We start from the raw sequence: 19,929 nt of genomic DNA, 5'->3' as shown, positions 1-19,929 counted from the left end.
CCCACATGTAGCAGTTAAATCTCCTGCAGAATTGCAATAATCAGGTGCAGCAAATTTGAGTTCTAACCCTTGACCCAGATAGAGTCATAGCTCACTAACCAGCAATAACCCTCTGCTACTATAAATTGCTGAATAAAAATGTGGTTTGGAGATTTCTGTAGTATAGAATAGTAACAGTAGAACTGGTTTTGTACACTGATACGGCCATTGTGGAGTTTCCTGTGCTCCTTGTTCTTGGGAAAATTTCACCAGGAGACCTGGTTTTGTCCTTCCATTGAAATACATGCATACAGTTAGGTTAATACCCCCCGAGAAAAAAAAAAGAGTAATTCAAGACAAAAAAAAAGAGTTTAACACTACAATAAGTTAATTAATTAACTTATTGTTAATTAATTAACAATAAGTTAATTAATTAACTTATTGTCATGATGCTAAAAGTTCACTAAGCCATCTAAGCTGTCAGTTAGCAATTGTTAGCTTAGTTTAAAAGAAAGAAAGTTCAGATTCTTTCAGACTCTCAAAAGCTTCCTATGTCAGTAATAAGTGACAGGAAATGATGGAAAGAGACCGTGGATGACATGTGAGGTCATAAGGCTGCATGTATGTACACTAACCTTAACCCCATCTCTGGGAACTTTTACCCCTTTCCAAGAACCTGTTTACTTACTGTCAGGAATTATGTTTATTACTATTAGTTATTAGTATATAGGACAGAGTCACAAAGCAGATAGCTGTTTTATGAAAGTATAGCTTGTAGCTTTCCTACAAATATAGGATTTGGGTGTGAAATCACATTGCCAATAGGAAACTGCTTTTTAACAAACGTTGATTCTGTTGATCTGGACGTAGTGTTTTCAGATCAACGGCGACTTCTTCAGCCTCAGCTGACTGCAGGTTTGTCCAGTCTTGTAAACAGTATATTTGCACTGACTAACTCCTTTGTAACATAGTAGCTCTGTTTCTTTTGATTTGACTGCATTGGTTTGCAAAATGCCAAACTCTTCCACCTTTTTTTTCTCGAGTACAGACTAATGTTACCATTCTACTGCTTGGTGTGATTGAGCACCGAGGCAGAATTCATTATTAGTTGTTACTTTCCCCCAGTTATGCCAAAGTGTGTATTTTCCCTTTTGTTTTTGAAATGATGTCTGATAATAAGGGAGGAAAGTGTTTCATAGGAGTAACTGAATACTATTTAACCACATTTTAATCATCATTGACATAATGAGATAACTTTAGCGTGTGCCCCATATCCACACAACTGATCTGCCATCAGCTAACTCTGTATTCAAGGGCTCGCAGGTGAGGAGGAGAATGAAACGGGAAGTGGTGAGCCATGTTGACAGACTGTATCGAGTGCCGGTGTCAGTCCAGGAGAAACCTGCATGTGATGCTTGACTTAACTGTTTCCAAAGGGGGCCAGCAGAATGCATGTGCAGGGAACATGGTGTGAATGTGCAAAACTTGATTATTGTATCTGTTTAAAATCTTTGATCTCATGATGTTTTTTAAAGTGTCAGTTATGTTAAAATTGTGATTTTTTTTCTTTGTTTTCCTTTAATTCTTTGCCTCCTTTCTTCTTAACGCTTCATCATTATAGTTTTTTGTCATGAATTTGATCAAACAACCACTGTAAACACTGTCTCCAAGCTGGTCAAATGCAACATTGTACTGTAATCTGCAAAACCGCCTCCAGAGGGCACTGCAGGGATTCTCCTAACTGTACATCTCCTGTGTGTGTCCTCTGGATTCACATCCTCAGCTGGAGTGACATCATTGGTTTTGTCTGCTTTTCTACAGTATTTAACTTGTAAGAGTTGCACCCCTCCACTCAGTCTGTACCCTCCACTCTCTTACTGACCAGGTGCCAGCATTCTGCCTCGACGTCAATGGAAAGTTGTGAATACTTCAAAAATGGGGCATGTAATGCTTTATTTATTTTTAGAAACACACAAAGCAAATTGTACATACTATATTTATTCTATATATAAGGTTGTTTATTTTTAATTTTGGCTCAGTATCACGGTCACCATGTCTTCGTTCTATTCTTTGCTGAAGGCCAGTAGAGCTTTTTTGCACTCTCTGCGATAGAATTGCAGTGAGGCTAATGACTAGCACAGTGCCTAATATCTGTCCTTACACACCTCACACACACGCTCACGCGCCCTATCTCGCGCAGGGAAAGCATACTTATGAGACATAGAATGGCCTTAACCTATCAGAGCCAAGCTCTATTCAGAATAACTAATCAGGAACTAGGTTCACCACAGAGTAGTGTCTGTTTATTTAGCTCTGATTTTGAAAAACAAAAAAACAACTGTACAATATGTTGATTATGTGTAATGTAATAATGATTTTATATGACGCTGCAGTGGAGATCAGTTCTTGTTCAGTTCGGAAGCTGGTAGACCCCCCAGCAAGTTGCTTTACACGGCATCTGGGAAGTCTGGGATTAGAAATAAAGAGTCCAACACACCTAAAGAAAACACAGAGTTCTCTGGTTCTTTGTCTTCTTATGAATCCAGATGTATCCTTCCCTCTATCTTACATATCCAGCCTTTAAAACCCCCCACCCACCTGCTGCCTTGTTAACCTCAGTGCTTCGAATTGTTGAACCCCTGAACTCACAGGGAACCACGCTGACCCCCAGACTGCCATCGCTGACTTTAAATATCAGCTTTTGACTCTTAATGTCAAAATTATTTTAAACACATGGACAGTCTTACTGGGTCTGAGGTCTTTGTGTTCTCTGTGTGTTCCTTTTGTAAAAGCCTCCCTCTGTGAGGCAGGAGGAAGGCTTTCTTCCTGCAGGTCTTTGTAAATTGCTGGAAATAAATAAACTATATTATTTCATACCATCCCTGTGTGTGTGTGTGTGTGTGTGTGTGTGTGTGTGTGTGTGTGTGTGTGTGTGTGTGTGTGTGTGTGTGCGTGCGCGCGCGTTTTTGCCCAATTCATTGTCAATATAATGGTTGCTAAACTTGGCCAAAGATCTATTTAAATTGCATAATTTTATTTTACACACTGATGTGTATCTTTATATTTTTAGCAGTTATTAATATTGCAGCATATCATTTAGTACAGTTAATTAGCCATCAAGGAACATGCATTTATTTTATACTTGCTTCAGGAGGTATTCAGACCTCCTACATCTCTCCAATTTTTGCAGACATTTGTTTTGAAACGGCTAAAACTGACATTTTTCCACATTAATCCAAACTACACTGCCTACAATGATAATGTTACACAGTTCTCCTTAACAAAAACATTTAGACTCTTTGCTGCAGTAAATTGTGGTGCTATATTTACTCTTGATCTGTTATTAGAACTGGACTGATTGGACAGTGTAGAATGAAGCTCTTTTATATAGAAGAAGAAGAATTTACAAAACCTAAGCCATAAAGACCAATGATGTCTGCAGGTGCTATCCATAAAACTGTGACAAATCACACATCAGATCAGGCTCTCAAATGTTTCTAAAGCTTTCAGCGTACCAGGAAGCACAGTTCATCAATAATTGTGAACAGTAATTGTGTTTAAACCAACAGTACTCGCGCTTTGCCTGAAACGTAACTAAGCAAGTAGGGAAGCGACCACAGAGAGTTAAGATGACTCTAACAGACATTTAGAAGTTCTCTGCAGTGTCCGGAGAACATGCCATCTCAGCTGCACTACATTGCTTTGAGCTTTACCTTGAGGTAAGAGGCTGCCTGACAGCTCTCTGGTAGTTTGGCAAGCAGCATTTAAAACATCTGGAAGTCTGTTGGTGCATAAACTCTTTAGCCATAACTTCAAGCATTATTTCTGTCCAGCTGCTACCTAAAACATCTGAACAATGACACACGGCATCACGTGATGATGGTACTTCCTAGCAGCACATATGAGGAGGCTGATCAGACGTAAACGGTGAATGAAGGCTGCCAAATAGAGGGATGTTCTTTGAATAACACCTCGTGTGTGCTGACACAACCTGAGATATGACCTGATATTCTCCGACTATCCTCAAATCATCCAAATAAAGCTTAGACTCAAAGCGGATACATTAGAAGAGACACAAGGATAGCAGTGCAGTTTAATGGGGGTTTTCAGTGTTATCTGATTAGAATGAAACCTGGAAAACATTAGCTTTTCAAAAAATAAAGGTATTTGGATATATTTTAACACAACTTAATGAGACAATAATTACACAAGAATCACTGAAGTACAATATATTCCACCAAACGTGTCTAGTAGACGTTTGCTATACTAGTAAATGAAAGCTGGATGAACTGGTCTCTTTGAAGAGTCTCTTGGATGTGCTTTTCTTTTCAGCTTGAGTGTGTTTCAGATCAGATGGCCTTGGAATTTCTGTCTTCACAGAAATGGAAGAAAAGTCCAGTAAAAACAAATAATCATTCAACCTAAACAGATGCGGAATAAAACACTAGCAGACTAAATTACATAAATTATTTCATTATTAAATACTTTAAAAATTACATGGTGCAAACAAGCTAATCATGCAATACAGCACATGTGTTACAGCTGACTCAGCAGGAGATGAGCAGTGGGTTGACACTGCTAGTTTGATATCCTGAGGGTAGAAGCAGGAGTTTCTCTCTGTCTCTCCTCCTCCTCCGTCATCCTTTCTCCTCCATCTTTGAGCAGTTGTGGATCAGTGGACGGAGAGAGAATCAGCGACCTGCAGGATCTGGGACGGTCCCGGAGAAAGGGGAATAAAAGCTATTGAAAAAGTAACAAAAATGAAGAAATAAGAGCATTTGGATAAAACTGGATAGCTCAGAGCAGACGCACCAGCTCCACCCCTGCTGCACACATCCAAAGTATCCATCACCATCTTCCCCAGCCCCCTGCTGGACATGTTCTAGAAGAAAAAACAAACGTTTTCACTCATTGTAAGACTACTGCTAAGCCAAAACAGCATGATGTCATACCAGTGCTTAGCACAGTATACTGGCACATTGATTACACCCTGGTCTGAATCACTTAAATGTTAAGTAATCACAGATTCCTGATTTTTTTGTGTGTAATTTTAAACAGAATAAACACGAGTTAATGACAGGCTCGTTTTGTTGGGGTGGAAGCGTAGTAATGTTATATATGAGGTCCAAAATCCTACTTCAAATGAACTTAATTACACAGTGAATATAATATTTATATATAAACTATTATATACATTTTTATGAGCAGCACCTCTATCAGCAGAGGCTTTTTAACGCATCACAAATACACATATAAAATGTAAGCAACAGAAAATGAAATGGAGGAACCACTAGATGGCGCTGATGAGGTGTAACAATGCACGAATACCTTGTTACGTAGCTGCAGCAGCAACGCGAGCGAATCAGTGAGTTTGCCCTCCAACAAAGACAGACGTGTTTTCGCATTTTCCTCTTGTGTCCTCTCCTCCTCTTCCTCAGGACTCTAGTGAACACGAAATGCATGCGCCCATTACAATCCTGTTCAAACTGGGTGGGTTTAAAAACAAAAAAAGCTCAGTGCTTCCAGGTGCATTTTTTTTATAAGCTAAAGACCTCAAAGTCAGAGGATCCTCTATGAGCAGCACTTGGCGACAGTGAGAATTAAAAAGTCCCTTTTAAGAGGAAGAGACATCCAGGCTCAAGGAGCTAGATGAGTATGAGCCAGCTGAAAAGGATGTGTCAGGACATTCAAGACTTATATTGATAAGAAGATATTCTCCAACATTAAAGTGTATTTATAGCAACAACAACAAAAAATCTAGAAACGCAAATGTCAAAAATTATGATTTATAAGAAAAAATCTTTTGTTAATACATTTCTGACACTTTATATGTCAAACTGACAAAAAGCAAGAGCATCTTTTCCTCACCGCTTGTTTAAAGCCTCCCTGCGGCCGCTCTTGGTTTGGTCCTTTCTGACAGAAGTGCCCCCTGTTGTCTTTAGAAGTGCTGCTGAAACTGAAAATTTCAAATTTTCAATTTTGATTTATCATTTAATAAAAGTTGTTTACAATAATTTTCAGTCCAGTTCTTGTGTAACCTGGCATACTTCAGCCTTTTCTCCCTCTTGCTCTTCCTTAAGAAAGGCTTCTTGAAACCCACCCTACCACTTAGACCACTGGAGATGCTTCAGCAAAAAGCAGATGGATGAGCTGAAGGACCAGATGCATACATGGATGGATTTTTTCCTATTCCTCAAGAATATGTTCAGAGACTGTTCATCTGCTCTAGGTTTGTAGGCTTCCCACCTCTTCGTTTGCCCTCTACTTCTCCAGTTTTCTCAGTTTTTTAAGGACCCAATGCACACCACACTGAGATATCCAAAGTTTAATCCAGCCAAAGAAACAGGCTGTGGAGGAGCAGCTCACCTACTTATGGGAATGTTTGTGGTTCAATCCCTATCTGCTCCAGTCTGCATGTTAACTATCTTTTGGCAAGTTACTACCCCCAAGCTGCTCTCCGATGCATCCATCAGAGCATGAATGTGTGTGAATGTTTGATAAAAAGCACTTGCATAGGAAAAAGTGCTTGTGTGAACCAGTCCATTTACCATTAGTGTTGTCTGTGTAGAGAGTGAATGTTAAGATATGTGTTTGAGCTTATTGGTGCAAAGTAAAAAGTACACATCTTTGGTGACTTCGGTTGCCTAACCCTAAACATAAACCAATCATTTTTGTGTCGTGAAAACTGTTTTTTGAATTCTTCAACAGTAGAACAGATGTGAGAAAGCCAGCTGTATTTTGTTTTTGCTATCAATTTGTCAGATTAACATTAGAGAAAATGCCAAGTATGAACACAAGATGTTAGCTAACCCTTTGCTACAGCCGTGCATTCGTCCAATGTGCCTCTTCACCTCCATCAGGCAGCGCTGTTCTTCCTCTCTCATCCTACTGTCCTCCTCCTCTTCATCAGATGCAGCTCTTCCCTCCACTGCCCTCTGTAGACACTCAGCATCTGCAGACAGAGCAACTGCATAGTTCAGTCATCAAAGACAGCTTAGGGCCCAAGACTGCAGAATACTGACGATTTCTCTTCTGTGGCAACTGTTAAAGGAATAAGGTTTTGGTTTCTTTGTGACCGGTTTCACATAGCGACAGCAAACAACCTCCCACAATTACAGAATACATACTTTTCCATAGCGACCAGTGATGTCCATAGAGTTACTGAGCAGTCTCTAGGCCTGTTTAAGTGGAGCCTCAATAAGACCACACTAACACTCTCATACTGATCTGTGTTTTTTCAGTTACTCACCTGTTTTGCTGCAAGTGTCTTCGGGGTGGTTCTGTTGACTTCCAGGGCTGAGGACACACGTGCAGCTGGTTCTGAGGGTGGTAAAAGGCAGAGGCCATACCTTAAATGCCTTTTTAAGGTAAATGTTTTTTTGTTTTGTTTTTACCAATTACATTTCAAATTTAATAGCATAGCAATAACTAAGTGATGCATGTACCATAATAATCAGAACTGTCCATTTTATTGCTATGCTCAGGTTTTGCATAACTAAGTTAAGTTGCTTATTAAATGTTATTTTCTAGGGGTTGCGTAAGGTCTCCTAGACACAAACTTGTGTGCAGCTTAACCTGGGCACCCTGTGGCATCAAGTTTCAAATCAGCAGAGTACACAAGCAAATGATGTGTAAATAGATGCACAAACACACCCATGTACTGAATTCCTTCACCTGCTCATGACCACACATGGTACCTGTATCTGTGCAGCTCAGTCTCAAGCTGGGTGATCCTGGACTGGAGTTGGGGCACAGACCGGGCCTGCTCCTGGATCAGCCGAACCTGCTGCAGCCCCGAGCTCAGAGCCTCCCTGGCCTCCTCTGCCCGCTTCCTGATGGAGATCACCAAAGATCATCTCACTAGTCTCCTACATCCACTCAAATATCATCCAGCAAGCTTTTAAAAACCTTCCACTGATGAATAGTAACTCCAACCTGATCTGAGTGTTCTCCTTCCTCAGTGCAGCCTCCACCCCCTGCAACTTGCGCACCTCCTGGTACGCCCACTGCAGCTCCTCCTCCAGATGCTTATTGAATCTGATGGCCTCCTCCAGCTGCCCATCACGTGAGGAGCGGATCAGCTTCAGCTCCCTTAGAAGTGGGTCTCTGATATCTCGTTTCCTTGCCACTCTCCTTGCTGAGTCTCCTGCAGCACTGCTTAACTGTCCTTTAATTCTTTGAGTTGGAACTAGTTTTCCCTGGATAAATGTGATGGAAGTCTTAGGCTTTGAAACCGTAGGGTTGTAGCAGGATGCAGAAGGGAGGGTGCTGCTCCTCTCCTGTCGGAGCGCCACCTCCAGGGCCAGGCAGCGGGCATCGCTCCCCTGCAGCGCTGAGCGGAGGTCCTCCACCAGCTCCCTTAGAGCTGCCACCTCATCTGGAGAAGAAGAAAGAGGAACAAGTGAAGTGAAACCAGATCATGTGCATAATAATATATCCATAGTTTTACATTAATAACCTTTATAGGTGAACTTTAAAAGTGAAATGCGTGTATTTTCATTTTATTTTCATTTTATTTCATTTTATTTCATTTTATTTCATTTTATTTTCATTTTATTTCATTTTATTTTATTTTATTATTTTATTTATTTTATTTCATTTTGGGCGATCGTGGCTCAAGAGTTGGGAGTTCGCCTTGCAATCGGAAGGTTGCCGGTTTGAGCCCGGCTTGGACAGTCTCGGTTGTTGTGTCCTTGGGCAAGACACTTCACCTGTTGCCTACTGGTGGTGGTCAGAGGGCCCGGTGGCGCCAGTGTCCGGCAGCCTCGCCTCTGTCAGTGCGCCCCAGGGTGGCTGTGGCTACAATGTAGCTGCCATCACCAGTGTGTGAATGGGTGGATGACTGGATATGTAAAGTGCTTTGGGGTCCTTAGGGACTAGTAAAGCGCTATATAAATACAGGCCATTTACCATTTATTCTGCTGCATATTTCTTTTCATTAGATTTCAGTGATTTTACTTTTTACTCCACTATACCTGTCTGGCAAAAACGCTAAATATGTAGAAGATTTTAAATGAAGATATAAACATGATAACTATTAAGACAGATTCTCTTCATCCTTTTAGATACTCAGCATCTAGTTTGAGCTGCTTGTCATGTTTTATATGCCGATAAGTGGATGACAGTTCTACTAAACTACTACTGAATTTCCCGGAGAAAACCACCCGAGGGATTAATAAAGTTTCATCTAATCTAATCTAAACTTCTCTCATAATTTCATTTTTATAACAGTTTGAGACACAAAGAAGCTGAATGTTCCAAAACTTTATCAAAAACATAAAGAGAAGAATGAAAAAAACATCCCAATGGATAAATGCTTTCTTCTTATCTACAACAGTGATGACATCTTCTGTTTTGTGGAGCCAGTACCTCAGATTAAGAACAGATTACAGAACATAAACCATGTCTCCTACGCTAACTAAAGCCTGATTTATAATATGAACATTGTAATAATGTTACAGAGTTTTTGTGTGCAAGGTGACAATTAAGATCAGTGGAGGAAACCCTGAATGAAGCTGCAAATTAAACTTTCTTTAGTAAAACATATAAAAAGATAACAATTTTAAAACGCTTGTGCCCAAAAGCCCAGTTTGCCCGCCGCCATGACAGCTGTTACCGGGTCTTTGATAGTGTAATAATACATTTTGTATTAGCCTGGGATTATGCTGCACTAACAATTGGTATATGAAGTAGTGATATTATAGTGTTTGGTTGTATATAATTATAAGGTCATCCTGCACAATTTAATAAAGGTGAGACAGCAGAGCACATTCTAAACAGGGATTTGAAATGTTCTGGCTTCCATCATCGAGCTATTAAAATGCACATATAAGACAGACCTCCTTCTCCAGTACCTGGTTCACGGTGCTCTGAGGTCCGATCTTTCACAGATGTGTTGACTGATCCATTCTGGTCCTTTGTCAGATCAAAACTGACACACTTTCTCCGCCTAACTCGTGGCCACCGAAGCCGGATCTGTTTCTCTACCAGCTCTGTATCCTCGCTAACGGGCAGACGCAAGGCACACTCCCCGGTACCTCTACGCGCACTGCGCACACGGAAATACCCACAGAGCCGTGAGTGAAATTCTTTGAAAGAGAGCTGGCCGGGAAGCCCAGAGCATATATCTCTAAACTCTTCATCTTCCTCTTCTCGTTCTCCAGCTCCCGCTGTTTCCTTTACGGTCGCAGTTTTCTTTCCTACCTCAGCTCTGTTCAGTCCCAGAACGGCACAGAGCGCAGTGAAATCTTTCGCCGACACAGTATCGTCCCGGCTGGGGAAGGCCAGGTGGTGGAAGACTTCTTGCAGATATTGGTCTATTCCAGTGGCCAAAACAACGATTTCGTTCTCCACTCCAGGATCGGAGCAGTGGTGATGTGCCAGGGCGCTCCGGAGCCACTCGCTTTTACGCGCTGCGCGCGGTGAGGGCTGTACGCGCTGCATGGCCGGTGAAGTGCACATAAATTAAAAGATATTATCAAACGGAAGCAGACTGGAGAAATTAGCACTGGATGAGATCTAAAAACGTGTGAGGCTAAGACGATTTACGGGTTGGTGTGCCCCTGCGCATTTCCCTGAAAACCCTCACTTTACATTCCTCACAGCGACGCATCAAGTCAAGATCTGATCCCCGCCGGTAAGGGGAAAAAAGTACTAAGGGAGGGCTCCACCCTTCTGTGTGCATACAGTGACCGCATGAGCGTGCGTGTGAGTGCGTTAATACGTGTTTTTAACCGCTTACTGCGAAGCATTCCGGGTGTTTGATGCCTGTCATGAAAGTGGATCAAATGTCAGGTAGAAGAAATCTCAACAAAGAGCAAAAGATTTCCATATATGAATCTGTTGCACGTTTTTCAGTTAAATTGTGATCTGCAGGGTATTTTGTGACAACAACGCGTCCAGAATGAGTCATGGCGGGTTTCTCTTCTGCATCGGTCTCACTGGGCTGCCTGTTAAAGACGAGTAACCTGACTCCTTTTGGATCTTCTGTCCACTGATCTCACAAACATACCTTCCTTTAGAAGTCAAATGTGAATTTGTTTCTGGGAAGCTGAGCAACGTCAACCGGAAATACCTTCCCACACCCTGACCTCACCACTTATCACCCACCTGACAGCCAAAACAAAGAGGGCTTTTTGAGTTTACTTACCTGGGCATGACTGCACCACAAAGCGCAGATTCCACATTAATCACACTCCTCTGCTGCACTTACATGGCACACAGAAAAGAAATCAGTTCTTCAGAACTAGTGCCAAAACAATTTGTAAACCAACATTAATGCGTTTGACATTTAGGAAGTTTATCAGTCAGAAAAGCAAAAAAGCTTCTCAGCTGTGGTCACTGAGTTCTGTGTTTGGTTAGTTACTCACAAAGACTCATCTAAAGATGTCCTGTTTGGCTCCGAAGGCTTTTCCCAATAAATGTTGCCCTTTGTTTACACAAACGCAGCAATTAAAGCAAAGACAAAAGCAGTGCGTTTCCATGCAAGCACAGTCAGACAGACATTATTTCAACATACGTTGTACTCAGTACTCTTTGCTGCTCGACACAGACACAGATAAAGCTGTGTTAAAAGACTTCTGATGGAGCCGACATTGTGTTTGTGAACATTTTATTGACTCAACAGAAGCCCTTCCCCTTTTACCTCTTCAAAATATACAATATGATCCATTCAGGATGGAAGCTGTTGTCATGTTCTCAGTACATTTAATCCTTACATAGATATTCAGGAGTCACTGGTGTAGAGACACATTTGCCATTATGCAATCTAACATAACAGGCCTGCCATAGCATCTGTCATTAGGAAACTCATAATGCCAAGTTGTGGTACTTTTATAACAGATATTTTTGCTTATGGTTTACCACTAAAGGTTGGGCTGTACTAGAGTGCATTTCATGTTTCACACACAATCTGGCAATGTGACCAAACGAGAACATTATGAGCCGCTTTTAACTGAAACCTTTTTCAGCCGCTTAGCAAAGCAATGCAAATGCATCCTGCATTTTGGCTATCACCTCATCTCTACCTTTGGCTTTCAGACATAACAGTGATTTTAATCTATTCTCTAACTCTCAACAAGACAGTAAATAAGTATACTGTTAAAGTGAAAGTCAACAGAAATGAGTTTTGTTGACATTGCAGGAGAGGATTGAGACTCGTGAACGCAAATACCTTTTATGCATAACAGGAACGAAGAATACTCGGATACTTAAAGAAGGATATTTCTAAATGAATCATCACGCCTAGACCATTTAAGATAAAGACCAGTACTTTTTCTCATTTGCAAATCACACACTAACGTACGGGCGAGTTGGTGTGTTAATAGAACTTATAAAAGCTCACACAAGAAAATCCCAGATATTGTTTAGTCTGTTTTGGTTTCCAGCTGTAATCTGAAAATGCTTGACTGACAGTGCTCGGCAGTGACTCATCGGAGGCTTTTACCCTGGAAAGGTGTTCTGTTTCAGTCAGTGCTATTTAAAGGCAAAAATAAAAAGTGTCCAGAAAATATAAAAGACAATTATCCCCTGAGGCCACAGGCACAAACATGTGGAGGCATGCAGGATAATAGAAGCCAATTTAAGTCCTTTGATTGTGTCTCAGAAACATTGTTTTTCCTTCCAAGGCAGTCAAGGTTGGGGCATGCACTACTGATATGGAAACAGGCACATATTACTTTTATTTGGGAGACAATGTTGGAGAAACAAGGCTGAGATGGTTTGGGCACGTACAGATGACGGATAGTGATATTAGACAAAGGATGCTGAACATGGAACTGCCAGGCAGAAACTGAAGGGTAAGATGACTGAAGGACAACATGAAGAGGGTTAATCTGCTGTGGTGACCCCTAAAGCAGCTGAAAGAAGAATGTCAAGTTTAATGCACATTACTTTTACACACCACACATGTACTTTTACAGTGGAAAAAGCAAAGTCAGTAAAGGTACTATATACCATATCTCGTTAGGTAAACCCCAAATTTGAACTCCAAGCCTGAACTATAGATGCAAAGCTTTGCTGTAGATACTAACTAACAGCACAGCTTCAGATAAAGAAAAACTAGTCACTAAAGTTAGTGACTGGAGCAAGATACCTATTGAGTCAAAGAATAATAATAATTTTAAAAAAACCAACAAAAAAAACCAACTTCATCTTCTTATTTTTCACTAGTTTTATATCTATAAACCTAAAATGTGAAGTTTATGAAATCTTCACAACAAGCTAAAGGCCCTTAGCTGGTTTAGCAGACCGGCAGCTATAATCTCTTTGTTGGCTGGCAGACCTCCATCACAGAGTTAAATGTATTAAACTGTAAATAATGTATTTTATTGCTGTTGCTAAATAGTAACAGTTTGTCATACATTTAATCAAAAGCTATAAACAATAAATAATAATACAACTAAAGTTGTTGTTTTCTGATTACCTAACTGTCTACGGTTATAATAACTCTAAATAAGCAGATTTTCAGAAACTAGACAATGTTGCATTCAAATCAGGTGTCACAGATTTAGAGGATACTTTATTAGGAACATGTCTTCAAGTGCTCATTAAGACAAATGTCAGCTAATCACATGGCAGCTCACTGCATTTAGTGATGTAGATATAGTCAAGATAACTTGCTGGAATTAAGTTAAGGATGGGTAAGAAAGGGACTTTAAACATGAAGTGGTTGTTGATGCCAGGCTGGCATTTTATCCACACGTGCTTTTCTAGGGCTTGCTGCAAATTGTATAAAAAAGAAAAGAATATCCGCCAAGTGCCAGATCTGTGGGCCAAAAAACCTCGTTGATGGAAGTTTTTAAAGTTTTCAGTGACTTAAACAAACTTTGTGGATCTTGAAACTTGAAACACATTATAATTCATTTTGCACAGTGATGCACGTGTGATGCATGATGGTAACAAACTGAGGCAAACGTTAAACAGCACCGATTTTATTTATGGAATAGAAATAAATGAATTGGTTATTAGTAACCTGGTTGCTAATAACCCATTCTGGTTATTAGCTACACTAGTTACACTAGTTACACTACTTAGTTCAACTGAAAGGAAAAAAGAACACTATATGCAGAAATGACTTTTTATGTGTGTTTAATAATCAGCTTAAAGGGGACCATAAAAGGGGGGTTTTAAGGGTGGGCCTTAACCCTGAGTAAACACTATTTAAATGTAAATGCATGAATGCTCTTCTCTCATGAAAAGTATATGTTAAAGTGAGCTCATATTGCACTATGCTACAAACAAAAAGCCCACACACAGAGTGTGAAAGTGTCCTTTGGTGCTAGTATTACATTTAATTGTTAGCTGTCAGCTCAAACCTGTGGCCACGCATCCAACGAGAAAAAAACAGACAACTTGTCATGAGGATTTTCACAGAGACAACTCAAGTTGTGTTGTGTGAGAAACTCACGCATTGTTTTTGTTTAATTAAATCTCGTGTTTCTCCATCAAAGATGCTTCAAAAAAAAATATGAGAAGGAGCTTAAATAAATTGCATAATAGGTGTTTTGATAGAGCTAAATGCCGCATGTGTGTGTGTTTGTGTGGGGTAATTAGTAGTTAATATGAGACAGCAGGACCCCCCCTTGAGTCCTGCTGTCATCCTGCCCCCCTCTGACAGACAGTCCTCCAGCTGCTGCCTGCTCGGGGTGAAAGGACCTGATCTGAAAATGAAAGGATGGGAAGAAACAACAAGAGGCTATAAATAAAGGGGAGGTGGAGATCTAAAATCGTGTGTGTGTGTGTGCGTGTGTGTGTGTGTGTGCGTGCGTGCGTGTGTTCGTGCGCTCATGCATGCAAACCCAAGTGTCCTGTTGTTCACCTTGGAGAGGAGGAGTGAGGCACTATCAGTATTGATTGCAGTTGGGTTAAGGCTTAGCGTTGCACTCCCATATGTTCTTCCAAGGGTCAACTAAAAGCCAAATAGAACCACAGACTCCTAACACTCACACACACACACACACACACACACACACACACACACACACACCACCTTTTTTTAAAGTAGTGACACTGACAGATATTTTATGCCAGATTCACTGAGGGACTCGAACTGGTTTACCCTGCAGTTGTGCTGAGGTCTCTGAATGCGGGGGGAGCTATTGTTTGTCCACTCACTTTTTCACTGATGATGCACAGCTTCTGTGTTTCAGGACTGTGACACATGTCAGGGACTAAAATGTGGGTCGCACAATGTTACCACAGTGTCACCTGTGGCTGTAAAAAGTGCAGGTTCAGATGCTGGATAAAGGAAATAGATAATGTGGCAAAGCAAGTAAAGACTTCAGCTGTAAAACTGACTAAACCCTAACCTCCTGTAGCAAAACCTCTACACTAAAGGGAAAATCCCTTTCGCAGTTTGTAAGTGAAAAATACAACAACAAAAAAAACCTTTGAAAAGAATCTGTGATTTAGCTTTCCTTTTGTTTGAACTTCCTGATTCCATTGTCAGGCATTTTTATAATAAAAGAATAGCAACCTGACAGATGCATGTGTTGGCATTCCCCTCTGTTCTGACATCATGAAGCTGAGTTTCGATCCTGAATCAGGGTTGTCATGTGGATGCTCAAATGGATTATGTAACCATTTTGAGTTCTTCATTAGAATTTAACCATTCTGCAACATTTTTCCTGGAAGGTGGGTGTTTGGTCTCCGGCAATGTTAAGGTGTAAAACCAAGGACCTGAATTTACCCAACAAAACACCGCACTCTTATTCACTTCATGTCCACGACTTAGCTTCGCAGGCGTATAACATCTGCCTCTTTTCCACTAGTACCTTCTCAGCTCAGCTTTTTGCAGTTTTCACTAGGTGGTATTACCTGGAGTACTTTTTAGTACATACTCATCCAGGGTTCCAAAGGAGCTGAGTCAATCCAAAAATGTGATGTCAGCTGACTACATGACACAAGTTGACCAAATAGAGATGTCAGTCGATGAGTCGTGAGAATGACTCCAGAAAATTCAAAACTGCCACCCAAATCTGCCAAACCAAGACCGAGCAGCAGGTGTACCGTCGCCTCGTCGTCCTCCATTGTTGTGTTGTGTTGTGTTTGTGTCACATGCATACGATGTCACAGACTTTGCTATAACAAGCCCCTGCACACTGAGGTGATACTCAACTGTAATCAGTGTTGGGGAGTAACGGAATACATGTACCGCCGTTACATATTTAAAATACAAAACATGAGTAACTGTATTCCGTTACAGTTACCGTTTAAAAGGGTGGTATTCAGAATACAGTTACTTTGTTGAAATAAATGGATTACACGGCGGTACTTCCCTGTTTCATATTGTCGCGGGTCAGGACTGTTTGGGTTTTGTTTGACAGCTACGTTCTGTTGTTCCAGGCGCCAGCGTTACGGTTGCCATGGTTACAGGGCGACGCTCTCTCTCTCTCTCTGCTGTGTGTTTCCTGGGTGAGAGAGCGCCTTTTCGTTGTTGTTGTTGTTGTGCTAAGCTAACAGGCAGAATGCTACAAGCATAGCTCTAAAAGAATGTAGCATCATGGGCAGTGTAGTCCGTGTTGCAGGGAGAATGGACTGCCATACACGTTATGGGTCTGTGAGCGCGAGGAGGGAGAAAAAAGGGGAGTGGAAAGGTACGAGTTGTCATCGAGGAAAAACGGGAGCTGGAAGCATGTAAATATAATAATAACCACTGCAGCCAAGAAGAGTGCCTGACGAGCCCAGTTGTAAGTAAGCTATTAAGACTCGACTGTACACCGTGTTCGTGTTTTCCTCCGAAAACAATAAGTTCCGTTGGAGCAGCCTTTCAACGCCTCTCTCTGTCTCTGTCTCTCGCAAGAAAAGTTGACCCACACAACAAAGTAAAGCTATTTTTCGGCTACGAGCTGACAGGGACCCCGCCGTATTAGTCAGAGGTCCCTTTACTACAGTTCGGAGTCGTGGACTTTCAGTAATAGTAATAAATCACACAGCAATAGTACATTCACGTAGTCGTAAAAAGCATGATAATATATTAAGTAATCCAAAGTATTCAGAATACGTTACTGTCATTGAGTAACGTAACGGAATATGTTACAGAATACATTTTGGGGCATGTATTCTGTATTCTGTAATGGAATACATTTTAAAAGTAACCTTCCCAACACTGACCGTAATGGAAAACGACCAAATGTTGAGTCGAGCTGAAGGATCAGAACTCACTCAGCTCACTTTGACAAATGAGCTGCTTGATTTGTCAGCACAGTTTTTACGTTTCTATGCAGTATGCAAAGTCACACGATGTCTCTGTGGGTGTTAATTTGATAGCCAAATGCTATTAAAAAAATACGGCCTATGCAGTCTGACTGCTTGTATATGATCAAGGATCTTCTATCACTGATGACTACACTGGATTTGAATCTTTGTACATGTGCACTTGAACAGCCATATTGTGTGAGACATAACAGGTAACTTTAATTTATGACAGAACAAATGAGCTTTTGTCAGCTCAGAACGCTTTGATGATCTCGACTGTGTGTGCTCAGGTGTGGCCATCTAAAGGATGCAGAGTGGGACAATTGTTGACCTAAATCTGACAAAATAATCAACTCTAGAGAGTCAAGGAGACTTTATATGAGGCAGCTGACATGACTTTTAGAGAGCAGAGAGATAAAAAGGGAGGAATGAGCAAAATGGGTAAAAGTATAGACAGAAAAGGACAAAATGGCTAAAGAAAGAACGGGCGAAAAGTTTACAGTGTATCAATACAAGAGACGCACAAAGAACTGATTCAAACAGCTGTACAGCTCTGACAACAAAAGTTGTTTTTTTTAACTAAGTTTTAAAATAGTTTCAGATTTTTACTAAAATAAATAGGTGGGAATAATGCAAGAAGTGTCTTTCACAGAGACAAACATGTGAGCTTCCTATCTTATTTAAGCTAGCTGGTTTTGTATTAAAGCACATGGAACATACTCTATACTATCTATACAGCAACAAATACAAGAAAGAGAAAATTACTAAGAAAAGTAATTTGTTATCCTGTCTTCCTTCTCTCACCCCAACCGGTCGCAGCAGATGGCCGCCCCTCCCTGAGCCTGGTTCTGCCGGAGGTTTCTTCCTGTTAAAAGGGAGTTTTTCCTTCCCACTGTCGCCAAAGTGCTTGCTCATAGGGGGTCATATGATTGTTGGGTTTTTCTCTGTATCTATGAAGCGCCTTGAGGCGACTTTTGTTGTGATTTGGCGCTATATAAATAAAATTGAATTGAATTGAAGTTACACTATTCATTACTTTTGCATTACTCCATAAAAGGCCTGAAACACATTTTCACATAATTACCAGTTAACAATAAAAACCTGAGGCTGCCACACACACTAACACAAATCCCCATCCTAATGAGGACACACATGATCTTTCTTAGTGTTTGCACGTGAAAACAAACTTAAAAAGCAGCCCAAAGAGACCAAAGAGATCACTACAGTGACTCTGCTGTGGAAACATCAACAGGTACAAGTGGAGGATGCAATCCTGACTACTCATCACTGACTCTGCTGAAGATCAGGCTAGGGTTGGTGTCCATTTGATTTTAATGTCACTCTGGGTTCTTGGCTAGCTTTGTGTTAGCATACTGTCTGTGCAGATGCTTGCAAAGAGCTAAAGTTGTGTTAGCGGGATAGTGCAGTTCTTTCTGTCCTGGCAGCAGTCTGCAGTTTATCATCGTGCACTTGTGCTTTTGTGTAATTACAATAAATTTTGTGTCCTCAAAAGCTGCAGACCACACCACCTTTTCTCCAACATCACACAAAGTGAAATCAGCTGGTTGCAGCACAAGTGGAACAGGAAGGAAAAAAGCATGTGTTTGATGTTTTTGTCCCTCTTTCTTCTCCACCCAGCATACAAATAACTGAAGACCATTTGTAATGCAAGTAATGACATTATTGTAACTGTAATGTAATTACTGAATTTAGTCAAGTATGCTGTTACATTACTGCATCACTAAAAACGGAATGTGATTACAGTAACATGTTATGCTGGAATGTGTTACACCTAACACGTAGCAACTTTAAATGTTGTAACGTGTCCTGGAATTGTTGTCATTTTTCTGCCTTTGAGCTAGCAAGCATCATTTGTAGAATATAGTCAACAGTTATTAATAGTTATTAATAAAATTCATGTTTAAATGCAGTCAGTTGTGTTTATATGTGTACAGTGTTTTTAAACCTTAAGCAAACCAGCTATTTTAACAGGTTAAATGGGCACAATACTCACCAAAGTGTCACTGTTCATATAAACATTTATAGTGAACATCGAGAGATACAAAAAAAAATCCTTTTTTTTTCAGTCCAGTAACTGTCAAACTGTCCAGATGGTCGGACATCCTTGAACGACTTTGCACATAATTTGTTACAGATCATAAAGTGCTGGCATTTTTCCTCCATTCAAAGACGGTCAGTTTTGAAGCCAATCCACTTCCTTTGTGGGTGTGAACAAAGGTTATGAAGTTGATTGTAGAAGGATGTGGATTAGCTTTAAAACACCCCTCATGTGGACTAGCCCCTCTTCCCAAACAGCCCCCTTTCATTGCGACCATGCAGTCCGTGATAGATGAGGACAATGTCAACAAGAGCCTCAACATGAGAAATTGGGTTCGACAAGAAGCAGGCCTGGAGATTGCTCTCTCAGCGGTGATGGGATTTATCTTGTGTCTCTGTGTTACTTTGTAAACAGCAGTGTGCAAACATTTCCCCATTCTTGAGATATCAAAGGAGTGGCGGTCTATACCTTTAAGCTGTCCCACCTGTGTGCAAGGTCATGGCAGATATAGAACACACACATACACACTCAGGCACACAATTTACCAACCACATTCCTAAGTGCCCGTGATGAGAAGTTTAGAGGGAGCAGATAAGGCATGTGGCTACAGGTAGAGCTGCTGCTCTGAGCTTCTACATTCCCACTGAAAGGACAGTGTTTGGGTGTGACTGCAAATCATCCCACTGTCTTGTACA

At 40.8% G+C, this 19,929-nt stretch overlaps 1 protein-coding gene across 4 annotated transcripts; it reads right to left on the bottom strand.

The window, feature by feature from the left end:
* Positions 1-4,038: 4,038 nt before the first annotated feature.
* Positions 4,039-11,002, bottom strand: LOC309706628 (EF-hand and coiled-coil domain-containing protein 1). 4 transcript variants are annotated; one of them, XM_082533330.1, is made up of 9 exons: positions 9,834-10,998; positions 7,915-8,356; positions 7,677-7,811; positions 7,229-7,299; positions 6,790-6,931; positions 5,848-5,935; positions 5,308-5,421; positions 4,792-4,861; positions 4,039-4,687 (listed from the first exon to the last, which is right to left on the bottom strand). In XM_082533330.1, the coding sequence occupies exons 1-9, from the start codon at positions 10,438-10,440 to the stop codon at positions 4,671-4,673; spliced, it is 1,686 nt and encodes a 561-aa protein (XP_082389456.1). In that variant the 5' UTR covers positions 10,441-10,998; the 3' UTR covers positions 4,039-4,670. The 4 variants fall into 4 exon arrangements, 3 of the variants coding, with proteins under 3 accessions (XP_082389456.1, XP_082389457.1, XP_082389455.1); XM_082533331.1 differs by lacking the exon at positions 5,848-5,935 and having other exon boundaries at positions 9,834-11,001; XM_082533329.1 differs by having other exon boundaries at positions 4,039-4,861; positions 9,834-11,000.
* Between the last annotated feature and the right edge of the window lie 8,927 nt (positions 11,003-19,929).

The sequence above is a fragment of the Aulonocara stuartgranti genome, assembly GCF_965226115.1.
Source record: "Aulonocara stuartgranti genome assembly, chromosome: 5".
Taxonomy (NCBI): Eukaryota; Metazoa; Chordata; class Actinopteri; order Cichliformes; family Cichlidae; genus Aulonocara; species Aulonocara stuartgranti.
This window is presented reverse-complemented; position numbering and strand designations above follow the sequence as displayed.